Below are 12737 nucleotides of genomic sequence, written 5' to 3' on the forward strand. Positions count from 1 at the left end.
GGCAAACCCTTGAAGGATCCATAATAAATGTGATGTTTCCTCCACCCGAGGCACAAGGAACAGTGCAGTCAGCTCCTTCTCACACACAGTAAGTACATTATCACACACAGAGCACGGAGTCACAGACAGGTCAACAGTTCCACAGTCTCAGACAGCAGAAGTACTCAGTCCCACAATGATCCCAAGTTCCAGAGACACATTTTCAATCCACAGTCAAACAGAACAGGTGAGGCAGACACTGTTCCATTTCCCCCGAACTCAGTCCCGCTGACAGGGAGATACAAAAATCCAAGTCCAAAATCACACTCTCAGATTGTCTATCTCACAAAGGGGCAACATTAGCCATGAATTAAATACCAGATAGAAATCACACATGGTACCCGATTGAAAGGTAAAGAATGAATCCCAATAACGTTCCTCGAGATTCCTATTGAATTCGAGCCCAGAACTCTCACACACATGTGAGTTTAATACATGCAGTATCCATTCAAATAGTGTACCATTCGAATACAAATTGCTAGTGCAAAACTCACGTACAGTATCAGATTGAGAAATGCTGTGACAGTGTAACCTGAGAAACAAATTAGATACCAGTTTATAATACACTCATAGTATGAGATTAAAAGATACTGTATCAATTCTGTTCATCCAGACCGAGATACACATTACACACGAGTCCAAAAATCTTATGAAACAAAGTTTAAAGTTACAGTATCAATTCCTTTAGTGCAGACTGATCTACACATTAAATACCAATTCACAATATCATTTTGAAAGATTCATTATCATTCACAATAGTAATCACAGAAATACACATTTAATACGAGTCCAAAAAGCACACAAATTATCTGATTAAAACCTCCAGCATCAAATCCTAAAGTGTATCCATTTTGACCAATTAAATAATGTGAAAAACTATTTAAACATTAAGACATTAAAGCTACAGTATTGAATACCATAATGTAATCTGAGAGAATAATTCCATACAGATACAGAATGAATCTCACACGCAGATACAGTACAGAGACACACAGACACAGAATGAATCCCACACTCACATACAGTACGAGAGGTTGCCAGACATAAATTCAATCCCACACTGAAGTACGGTACAAGAGATGACAGATACAGAATGAATCCCACACTGGCCATACAGTACCAAGGACTGACAGATATCAAGTTCATCCCACACTCTCATAAAGCACTAGAGACTTACAAGTAAAGTATGAATCCCACACTCACACATAGTACCAGAAACTGACAGATACAGATTGAATCTCACACTCACACACAGCACCAGAGACTGACAGATACAGAATGAATCCCACACTCACACACAGTACCTGAGAACTGCAGATATAGAATGAATCCCACACTCACACACAGTACCAGAGACTGACAGATACAGAATGAATCCCACACTCACACACAGTACCAGAGACTGACAGATACAGAATGAATCCCACACTCACACACAGTACCTGAGAACTGCAGATACAGAATGAATCCCACACTCACACACAGCACCAGAGACTGACAGATACAGAATGAATCTCACACTCACACACAGTACCAGAGACTGACAGATACAGAATGAATCTCACACTCACACACAGTACCAGAGACTGACAGATACAGAATGAATCCCACACTCACCCACAGTACATGAGAATTGCAGATATAGAATCAATCCCACACTCACACACAGCACCAGAGAATTGCAGATATAGAATGAATCCCACACTCACACACAGCACCAGAGAATGACAGATACAGAATGAATCCCACACTCACACACAGTACCAGAGATTCACAGATACAGAATCAATCCCACACTCACATACATTATGAGAAACTGCTTATACGGAAATAATTCAACACCCACACACAGTACTGGAGAATGTATATACAGAATGAATCCCACACTCAAATTGAGTACCAGAGAGTGACAGATACAGCATGAATCCCAAACTCACATGCAGTACCAGAGACTGAGAGATGCAAAGTGAATCTCACAGTCACCTATATTCGTGCAGGCTGAGTTACAAATTACTTACCAGAGCAAAAATCTCACAGTCACAGATTGAAAGATAACGTATCAATTCCATCAATGCAGGCTTGGTTACACATTACGTACCAGTCCAAAAATCTCACAGTGTCAGATTGAAAGATACAGTGTCAATTCCATTAGTGCAGACTGAGCTACACATTAGAAACCACGACAACAAAACTGTTACAGATTCAGACTGAAATATACAGTATTCTATTCATGCAGACTGAGCTCCACATTATATACAAGTTCAAAAATGTCACCATATCAGTTTGGAAGATGCACAAATTCACAATTGTTTTCCCATCGATACAGATTTAATAGAAGTCCAAAAATAGATGCCCACATTATCTGATTATATCCGACAGCATTACATTTTAAAACATATCATTATCTACCAATTAAAGACTGGGAAATAATATTCATACATTAAGGTATTAAAGATACAGATTTGAACACCATACTGTAAACGGAAATACAAATTAGATACAGATAAAGAATGAATCTCACACTCCGATAGAGTGCCAGAGACTGATACATAGAATGAATCCCAAACTCATACAATCTACCAGAGACTGACAGATTCAAAATGAATCCCACACTCACACATTATCGCACAGACTGACAGATACAGAATTTATCTCACTGATCCACAGCATCAGAAATTGTTAGATACAGAATGAATGTCTCACCCACACACAATACTAGAGACTGACAGATACAGAATGAATCCCACACCCACACACAATACCAGAGACTGACAGATACAGAAGGAATCCCTCATCCACACACAATACCAGAGACTGACAGATACAGAATGATTCCCACACTCACATAGAGTACCAGGAACAGAATGAATTTCACTCACATACAGTAGCAGAAACTGACAGATACAGAATGAATATCACAGTCACATTACTGCAGACTGAGTTACACTTTACAGACCAGTCCAAAGATCTCCTGGTGCCAGATTGAAAGATACAGTATAAATTCCATTAGTGCAGACTGAGCGACATATTTGATATATTGGTAAATACTCAGTATTATACTGAAATAAATAGTATCAATACCATTGGTACAGACTGAGCTACACATTATATACCAGTCCAAAAACCTCATAAATGAGCAGACAGGAAGATACAGTTTCTATTCTATTAGTACCACCTGAGCTGTACAATACATACAAGACTGAAAATCCCATACAAAATTAGACTGAAAGATACAGTATCGATTTCATTAGTGCAGACTGAGCCACACATTATATAGCAGTCCAACAATCTCATATCCTATCAGACTCAAAGATACAACATCAATTCCATCAGCACAGACTGAGCTACATGTTACTCACCAGTCCTAAAATCTCAGAGAATGAGATTGAAAGATTCAGTATCACTTCCATTATTGAAGACTGAGCTACACATCACATTCCAGTCCAAAAATCTCATACAGTATCAGACTGATAGATAGAGTATCAATTCCTTTAGTTCAGGATGAGCTACATATTGCTTACCAGTCCAAAAATCTCACACAGTGTTCGACTCCGATACAGAATTAGTCCCATTATTGCAGACTGAAGTACACATTACATACCAGTCCAGTAATTTCAACATGAACAGATTGAAAGGTACATTGTCATTCACAATAGAGTTTAGAGATTAATATGTAATACCACTCCAAAACTCACACACATTCTTTGATTAAGGAAAATCAAAAGAAATCCATATTTACAAATTAAATAATCAACGGAGAACTATATATAATTTAAAGTATTAAAGATACAGTTTCAAATAAGATACTGTAAACTGAAATAAGAATACAGAATGAATTCAGACTTGCACATTGTCTCAGAGGCTGAATTACAGAATGAATCCCACACTGAGATAAAGTTGCAGAGAATGGCAGATACAGAATGAATCCCACATTCACATACAGCACCAGAGACTAACAGATACAGAATGAATCCCACACTCACATACAGTACCAGAGACTGACAGATATAGAATGAATCCTACACTCACATACAGTACCACGAACAGAATGAATCTCACTCATGCACAGTACCAGGGGCTGACAGATAAAAAATGAATCTCACACTCACAAACAGTACCAGAGACTGACAGATACAGAATGAATCTCACACTCACAAACAGTACCAGAGACTGACAGATACAGAATGAAGCTCACACTCACATACAGTACCAGAGACTGACAGATACAGAATGAATCTCACACTCACAAACAGTACCAGAGACTGACAGATACAGAATGAATCTCACAATCACATTACTGCAGACTGAGTTGCGCATTACATACCAGTCCAAAAATCTCATCGTGTCAGATTGAAAGATACAGTGTCAATTCCATTGGTGCAGACTGAGCTACATATTCGATATATTGGTAATACTCATGTTATACTGAAATAAACATTATCAATACCATTGGTACAGACTGAGCTGCACATTGCATTCGAGTCCACAAACCCCATAAATGATCAGACTGGAAGGTATAGTTTAAATTCTATTCACACCACCTGAGCTAAAATTATATAACAGCCCAACAATCTCATACAATATTAGACTGAAAGATACAGTATCGATTCCGTGAGTGCAGACAGGGCCACAGATTATATAGCAGTCCAACAATGTCACAACATATCAGACTCAAAGATACAATTTCAATTCCATTAGCCTGGACTGAGCTATCTGTTACTCACCAGTCCAAAAGTCTCTCACAGTGTTAGACTCCGACACAGAATTCATCCCATTATTGCAGTCTTAGCTACACATTACATACTAGTCCAATAATTTCAAAGTGAACAGATTGAAAGGTACATTATCATTCACAATAGAGTTCAGAGATTAAGATGTAATACCACTCCAAAACTCACACACATTGTTTGATTAAAGAAAATCGAAAAGTGTATCCATATTATCAAATCAAATACTCGACAAAGACCTGTATATAATTTGGAGTGTTAAAGATACAGTTTCAAGTACGATACTCTGAACTGAAATAAGAATATGGAATGAATTCAGACTTGCACATTGTCTCAGAGACTGAATTACATAATGAATCCCACACTGAGATAAAGCAGCAGAGAATGGCAGATACAGAATGAATCCCACTCACACAGACAGTACCAGAGACTGACAGGTACATAGTTAATTCCACACTCACACACAGCACCAGAGACTGGCAGTGATGGAATTAACCTCACACTGACATAAAGCACCAGAAACTGTCAGATACAGAATAAACCCCACTCTCATGTACAGTATCAGAGATAGACAGATACAGAATAAACCCCACTCTCATGTACAGTATCAGAGACTGACCTCTACTGGACGTAAGCGAGAACTGTAAAAGAGCGGAACAAATTCACATTATCTGTGGTGGTTACAGAAACAGGACAATGTGCAATGTGAGGAAAGTTTCTGTCTGTAACTTTTACTCTTCTATTTTAGCACATTTTGACAGTGAAACATGAAGACAATTGATTAATAATAATTTTTTTGTTTCAATCATTCGATAGTTGTGAATTTGCCCCATTATATTTCACTGTACATTGCGCAGTGTTTCTCTCTGATTTCTTAGGACACGATTTACATTGCTCCTCTACCCCATTTAGACTCTTATTTTCCATGCAGTATGTGGCCTCCTTATTCCCCGTAGCGAAATGTAGCATCTCACACCTTTCCATATTGAAATTCAATGGCCATTTACACGGCCGTTCTGCAAGTTTATTTTGTCCCAGTCTTCCTCAGTATTGACAATACCCCCGAAATCTATTTGAAGAATTTAACAGAGTATTAGAAGTAGTGTTTGGTCAAACCAAATGTACTTGCAGCTCGTCTCCATTCCCAGTTTTTCTAAATCCCACCCGTGCAATATAATGTGAAGAATGAGTTTATCTTCTGTCCCTCTCTCATCTGTAAACTTCAATGACCCGGGGTTTGGGGACATCTACTGGCCGGAAGCAGAACTGCAACAGTTCGGAACAAATTGCTGAAACCGGACAATGTGCAGTGTGAGCGTGTTTGTGATTGGTGGCAGGTATTAAATCTGATTTTTTTAAACCCACCCATTAAACTTTAGTGTTTGTTATTGAACAGTAAACAGAGCCGGACAGTAAGGATGTGGGGAGTTATACAAAGAGCATCTATTGCAGGCATCAGGTGAGAAGTTTGAAGGACACATTTTAAGCAGCGGCAGTTTTGCTTCGGTTGAACGCTTAATCCCAAGGTAGAGGGAAATAGAAATCTGATATGTGCAAAGGTCCCGTCCCCATCGGGTAGTCCCAATCATGGTTGGGTTGTGTCTGGATGTCACTAAATTGTTGTAAAACGGCCCAAGACAACTGGTGTGCAGAAGCTGAGTGCTGCAGTACTGCAGTGGAGTCAGACACTGACACTGTTTGTATCGGTGGTTTTCATTTGTGGATATTAAAATGATTATTAACAGAGAGATTCAATTGATCACTTTTGTATTTTCTACTTCACCTGTTCTTGAATTACAAGAGATACTTTTTCTTCCTACAGTCAAATCCATGAAGGACCCAGAATCAGTGTGATGTTTCCTCCACCCGAGGCACAAGGAACAGTGCAGCCAGCTCCTTCTCACACACAGTATGTATATTATCACTCACAGTGCACAGAGACACAGACAGGTCATCAGTCCCACAGTCTCAGACAGCAGAAATAGTGAGTCCCACACTGATCCCAATCCAACAGTCAAACAGAGCAGGAGAGACAGACGGAATTTCCATTTCACAACAACTCAGTACCACTGATCGGCAGATAAATAATTCCCAGTCCAAAATCACACCCAGTATCAGATTGAAAGGCACTGTGTCAATCTCACATTAGTTCAGCCTTAGCTACAAATTAACTACCAGATAGAACTGACACATGGTACCGATTGATAGGTACAGAATGAATCACAATAGTGTACTCCAAGATTCAAATTAAATACCAGCCCACAACTCACACACATTATGAGTTTAAAGATGCAGTATTCATGTCAATATTTTACCCTGAGATACAAATTAGATAACAGTTCAGATGTTACCCATATTTGACTCACATATATGTACAAAAACCTCATAGTGTCAGAATGAAATGTCCAGTTTCAATTCCTTTACTGCAGATTGAGGTACACATTAGATACCAGTCCAAAATTCTCATACAATATAAGATTGAAAGACACAGTTTCAATCCCATTAGTGCAGATTGAGCTATACATTATATACCAGTCCAAAATTCGCATGCAGTATTAGACAGGAAGATAAAATATCAATTCCTTTACTGCAGACAGAGGATCACATTAGATACCTGTCCAAAAATCACGTACAGTATCATACTGAAAGATATAGTATCGATTTGATTCGTACAGACTGGTCGACACGATACATGCAAGTACACAAATCTCACACAGTATCAGACTGGAAGATGCAGTATCAATTCCATTAGTGCAGACTGAGCTACACCTTACAAACCAGTCTAAATATATTGCACAGTGTCAGACTGAAAGGTACAGTATGAATTCCATTAGTGCAGACTGAGCTACACATTATATACCGTCCAAAATTCACATACATCATCATACTGAAACAGACAGTGTGAATCCTATTAGTGTAGACTCAGCTACACATTAGAAACCAGTCCAAAAATCTCTCGCAGTGTCTGACTGAAAGTTAAGAGTGTCATTTCCATTAGTACACACTGAACCACACATTACACACCGGTCCAAAAATCTCATAGAATGTCAGACTGGAAGATACAATATCAATTCCATTAGCCCAGACTGAGCGACACAATAAATACCAGTCCAATAATTTCACAGTAAAAGATTGAAATGTACATTATCTTCACAGAGATTAAGATGTAATCCTAAAACAAAACTCACACACGTTGTTTGATTTAAACAAAATCCAAAAGTGTATCCATATTTACAAATTAATGAAAAATTTGCATACATTAATGAATTAAAGATACAGTTTCAAGCAACATACTGTAACCTGAAACAATATTACAGAAGGAATCCAGACTTGCACTTTGCCCAGAGACTGAGTTACAGAATGACTCCCACACTGTGATAAAATACCAGAGACTGCCAGTCACAGAATGAATGCACCACTCATACACATTCCCAGAGATTGACTGATACAGAATGAATCCCACACTCACAGAATGAATTGGAGACTGATGGATATAGATTGAATATCACACTCATATACAGTACCAGAGAATTAATCCCACACTCACGTATAGTCTGACATCTACTGGCCATAAGTGAGAACTGTAACAGAGTGGAACAAATTCACATTATCTGTCGTTGTTGCAGATTCAGGACAATGTGCAATGTGAGGAAATAGTTTCTCTCTAACTTCTACTCTCGTATTTTTTCATATTTTGTTCGTGAAAAATTAGACAATTGATTCATAATAAAGTATTTGTTTTGCTCATTCGAAAGTTGCCCCATTATGTTTCACTCTACATTGCGCAATATTTCTGTCTGATTTCTCAGGACACGATTTATATTAATTCAAATAAACCGAACTGAAACACAAATAAAAACAGAGCGCTAATCTGGAAGTTTCAATGACGACCGTCAGCAGTGAAAGGGATAAAACATAGAAAAATTAAAACTGAAAATGCTGGAAAGACTCAGCAGGTCCGGCAGCATCTGTGGAGAAGGGAAGCTCGGGTTAACGGTTCAGGACTATGACCCTTCTATAGATCAGAAAGGTTAATCCGACATAATTTAAATAAAGAACGGGAATCAGCAGAGGAAAAGACTGCAGAAAATCAATTAATTTCACTGAATCTGGGCAATTGTGTCCCGCATCCACTGTACAGATCAGCATGAATAATAATACAAAGGATCAGAGTTAAATTCAACGTTATGGGGGAAATACATTAATTTAAAACATTTTTAAATATAAATTAGACCCGTTTGTGTTTTGGAAACACTATCCCTCTGAACATCATCAAATTCGGTTCCAGTCTTGGTGTTTCTGAATTCAGCGTGCTGGGATTCAAACCTGTTGGAATTAACTGCTTGGAAGGCAGCTATACTCACCATTATAGCGCCTTATTTCACCAGGAGGGAGAAATGGAATGTTTTTGTGGAGTTTGGGACCGAATTGCTCCCTTTGGGTTTCTGGCACTAAAAACATAGACAATAAATATTTCCCAAACATCAGCCCCTGAACAGACACAACAAGCTGATGGAATTTCTCTTTTATAGATAATAAATAAGAGGATGACACAAGCGAATAGGAAGAGGTTGGGAAGAAGTCACAAAAACAATTAGGGAAGGAAACAGGAACCACGAAATCAAATTATCAAGGAATATCAAAAGAAATAATAAATTGTTCCACAGACACAAAAATAACAAAAGGAAAATCAGAATATCTTGAGGGTCACCCGGGGATTCACGAGATAAACTGACAGGTAACGTCAGCGAAATGGCAGAAATATTGAGGTTTGGGGACATCTACTGGCCGGAAGCAGAACTGCAACAGTTCGGAACAAATTGCTGAAACCGGACAATGTGCAGTGTGAGCGTGTTTGTGATTGGTGGCAGATACTAAATCTGATTGGATATCTGATGAAACCAATCAGAGAATGAAAGTAAATGTTATGTGTCATCACGCCCAATCGTCCAATCACAATCATTGCCTTCCCCCATCCCTCATTACCATAGGGCTGTGGGGCTGCCTATTTAATCCGAGCTCGGAGCGGATTTGGGTCATTTCTGGGTCTGAAATTGAGTTTGAAAATGCCTGAGGACAAGAAAGCAGCTCCCAAGAAGGGCGCCAAGAAAACCTTGAGTAAAGCACCAGCCAAGGGCGGCAAGAAGCGGAGAAAGTCGAGGAAGGAGAGTTACTCCATCTACGTCTACAAAGTGATGAAGCAGGTTCACCCCGACACCGGCATCTCCTCCAAGGCCATGAGCATCATGAACTCCTTTGTGAACGATATTTTCGAGCGCATCGCGAGTGAGGCTTCCCGCCTGGCCCATTATAATAAACGGCACACCATCAGCTCCCGGGAGATCCAGACCGCCGTGCGCCTGCTGCTGCCCGGGGAACTGGCCAAGCACGCCGTGTCGGAAGGGACAAAGGCGGTGACCAAGTACACCAGCTCCAAGTAAAACTCCACAATGTACTGAAAAAAAACAACGGCTCTTTTAAGAGCCACCCACAACCTCTCTGAAGGAGCTGCATTTCCGATATATTTACATAGTATGTTTTTAATAGCGCGATATTATTCCAATCGAAAACTGATACTCTACGCCGTTGAAATTTCTGACCCATAAACTGAACACGAGTTTCTGATCCGCTCCTTCCCATTCGCTTTGTTCTTAAAGCGTTACTATTCCGGCGACGAACACACCCTGAATGACCCCTGAGCATTTCCATTTTCTCCATGAATTCAGTCTCCCCACATTAACAGCAACCCCACCCCTTGCAGTAACAAAGCGGAGTAGGGGCAGAATGAGAACTCCGTCCGGGTCCGTCTTTTCACAGAAGCACTCCCGGCCCTGTGAGAAGGGACCAATCGTGTCACTTTTATAAAGACTAAATTGAAACGTGTCCCTTCACGGAATGCTGTGAATGGGGATTTCGTCCCGAACGGTACAGTTTGAAAGCGATGATAAAATTAGCGAAAGTTTAAAGCAGATTTTAAAACAGCTCCAGCGATTGGTGACGGGTAGCGCTGAATAAGACAAGATAAAAAGAACGGGTTTAAAATCTTGTGCTCAGGGCGACATTGATCGAAATCCGGTCCTTTACTACACTGAAATTGGCGGGCTTTTTGAAATTCATCAAATTCCTGGTCTGACCGTTGAGGCCGGAAAATCCCGCCCTCTTCTGATTCCCAGCTATCTGATTGGTTAATGAAATAGGCAAATGAGGTGTGTTAAAGAACAACCAATCAGATGACCTTTCAGTCTATAAGAAGGGTAAATACGGAAATCATTCTTCATTCTTTGTGAAAGTGTTTGTGAGATTGTGGAAATGTCTGGAAGAGGAAAAACCGGCGGTAAAGCTCGGGCCAAGGCCAAGTCTCGCTCCTCCCGGGCCGGACTGCAGTTCCCTGTGGGCCGTGTTCACAGGCTCCTGCGAAAGGGGAACTACGCTGAACGTGTGGGTGCCGGAGCCCCGGTCTATCTGGCTGCTGTGCTCGAGTATCTGACGGCTGAAATCCTCGAGCTGGCCGGCAACGCGGCCCGGGACAACAAGAAGACCCGCATCATCCCCAGACACCTGCAGCTGGCCATCCGCAACGACGAGGAGCTCAACAAGCTGCTGGGACGGGTGACCATCGCTCAGGGTGGGGTGCTGCCTAATATCCAGGCCGTGCTGCTGCCGAAGAAAACCAGCACTGTGAGCTCCAAGAGCAAATAAAGCGACAAAGACTTAATCTGATAACCCAAAGGCTCTTTTCAGAGCCACCCACTGTATTTATGAAAGTGCTGGTTACTGTCTGTAGGATCAGGAATTAATTTGATAAGGACTTGATTCCGATTCTAGAAACTAACAATAACTTGTTAAACACAAATGATCCATATCGGTCTGTTGCAGTACTCGCTTCCGGACCGCAGATGTCGCCAACCTCCAATAGATTGAAATTTGCAGTTTGTCTGGTGAATGAGACAAAATACCAGAACCGTCAGAATTGTTAACTGGGTGGGTGGGATGCAGAAATACCAGGGACGCTTGTTATTATTTACCGTCCCATCCTCGGACAAGTCTGCCTCGGTTTGTTATTTTACCCAGATGTATACAACACATGCTGAATGTGCTGTTTATTGTATCAGCGATTGCTGAATTAAGAATGTGAGTGAAATTTGTGTTTGGATGTGAGTGAGGTATTTATTCTGTCCATGTCCGTCTGAAATCAGCTGCCCCCCTTTATACATTTCCCATTTAAGCAAATTTCTCACGGCCCTGCCATTTCAACCCAGGAGATCACAGCTCTTTCCATCGCCGATTTGGTGGCTCTGAAAAGAGCCTTTGTTGCACTTGGTGCTGAAGCCGGGTCGGGTTTAGGCGCGCTCCCCGCGGATGCGGCGGGCCAGCTGGATGTCTTTGGGCATGATGGTGACTCGCTTGGCGTGGATGGCGCACAGGTTGGTGTCCTCAAACAGCCCCACCAGGTAAGCCTCGCTGGCCTCCTGCAGAGCCATGACGGCCGAGCTCTGGAAGCGCAGGTCTGTCTTGAAGTCCTGAGCGATCTCTCGCACCAGGCGCTGGAAGGGCAGTTTGCGGATCAGCAGCTCGGTGGATTTCTGGTAGCGGCGGATCTCCCTCAGAGCCACAGTGCCGGGTCTGTAGCGATGAGGCTTCTTCACTCCGCCCGTGGCTGGAGCGCTCTTCCTCGCCGCTTTGGTCGCCAACTGTTTGCGAGGAGCTTTCCCGCCGGTCGATTTCCGCGCCGTCTGCTTGGTCCTGGCCATTTTCTGAACAGATCTCAACACAACCTGAGACACAAAGACTGTTAATACGGACTGCGCTCTGGGGCCGCCTTATAAAGGGTCTAAGGGGATCCGCCCCTGGCCTGTGATTTGCTGACGACCAACACCCTATCAGGGAGTGACCGTCCCGGGACTGTGATTGGCAGGTTTGAACCGAGCTCTGACAGTCAGACTGAAACGGCGGGAGGTATTGGGCCCCAAT

General features: G+C 41.4%; 3 protein-coding genes across 8 annotated transcripts in view; 2 read left to right on the forward strand and 1 right to left on the reverse strand.

The window, feature by feature from the left end:
• Positions 1-12737, reverse strand: part of LOC137318393 (zinc finger protein 3-like) — a 626361-nt gene that overhangs the window by 117170 nt on the left and 496454 nt on the right. The gene's annotated exons all lie outside the window — the stretch shown is intronic.
• Positions 1-12737, forward strand: part of LOC137318443 (zinc finger protein 229-like) — a 54870-nt gene that overhangs the window by 659 nt on the left and 41474 nt on the right. Inside the window, exons 2-3 of the mRNA XM_067981329.1 lie at positions 2-88; positions 6589-6675. The gene's annotated coding sequence lies outside the window, so the exon portion shown is untranslated. The remainder of the gene's footprint in view (position 1; positions 89-6588; positions 6676-12737) is intronic.
• On the forward strand, positions 11070-11465 carry LOC137318373 (histone H2A-like). The gene has a single exon (XM_067981261.1). The coding sequence runs from the start codon at positions 11076-11078 to the stop codon at positions 11463-11465; it is 390 nt and encodes a 129-aa protein (XP_067837362.1). The 5' UTR covers positions 11070-11075.

Source organism: Heptranchias perlo, unplaced genomic scaffold, assembly GCF_035084215.1.
Source record: "Heptranchias perlo isolate sHepPer1 unplaced genomic scaffold, sHepPer1.hap1 HAP1_SCAFFOLD_70, whole genome shotgun sequence".
In the NCBI taxonomy this organism is placed as follows: Eukaryota; Metazoa; Chordata; class Chondrichthyes; order Hexanchiformes; family Hexanchidae; genus Heptranchias; species Heptranchias perlo.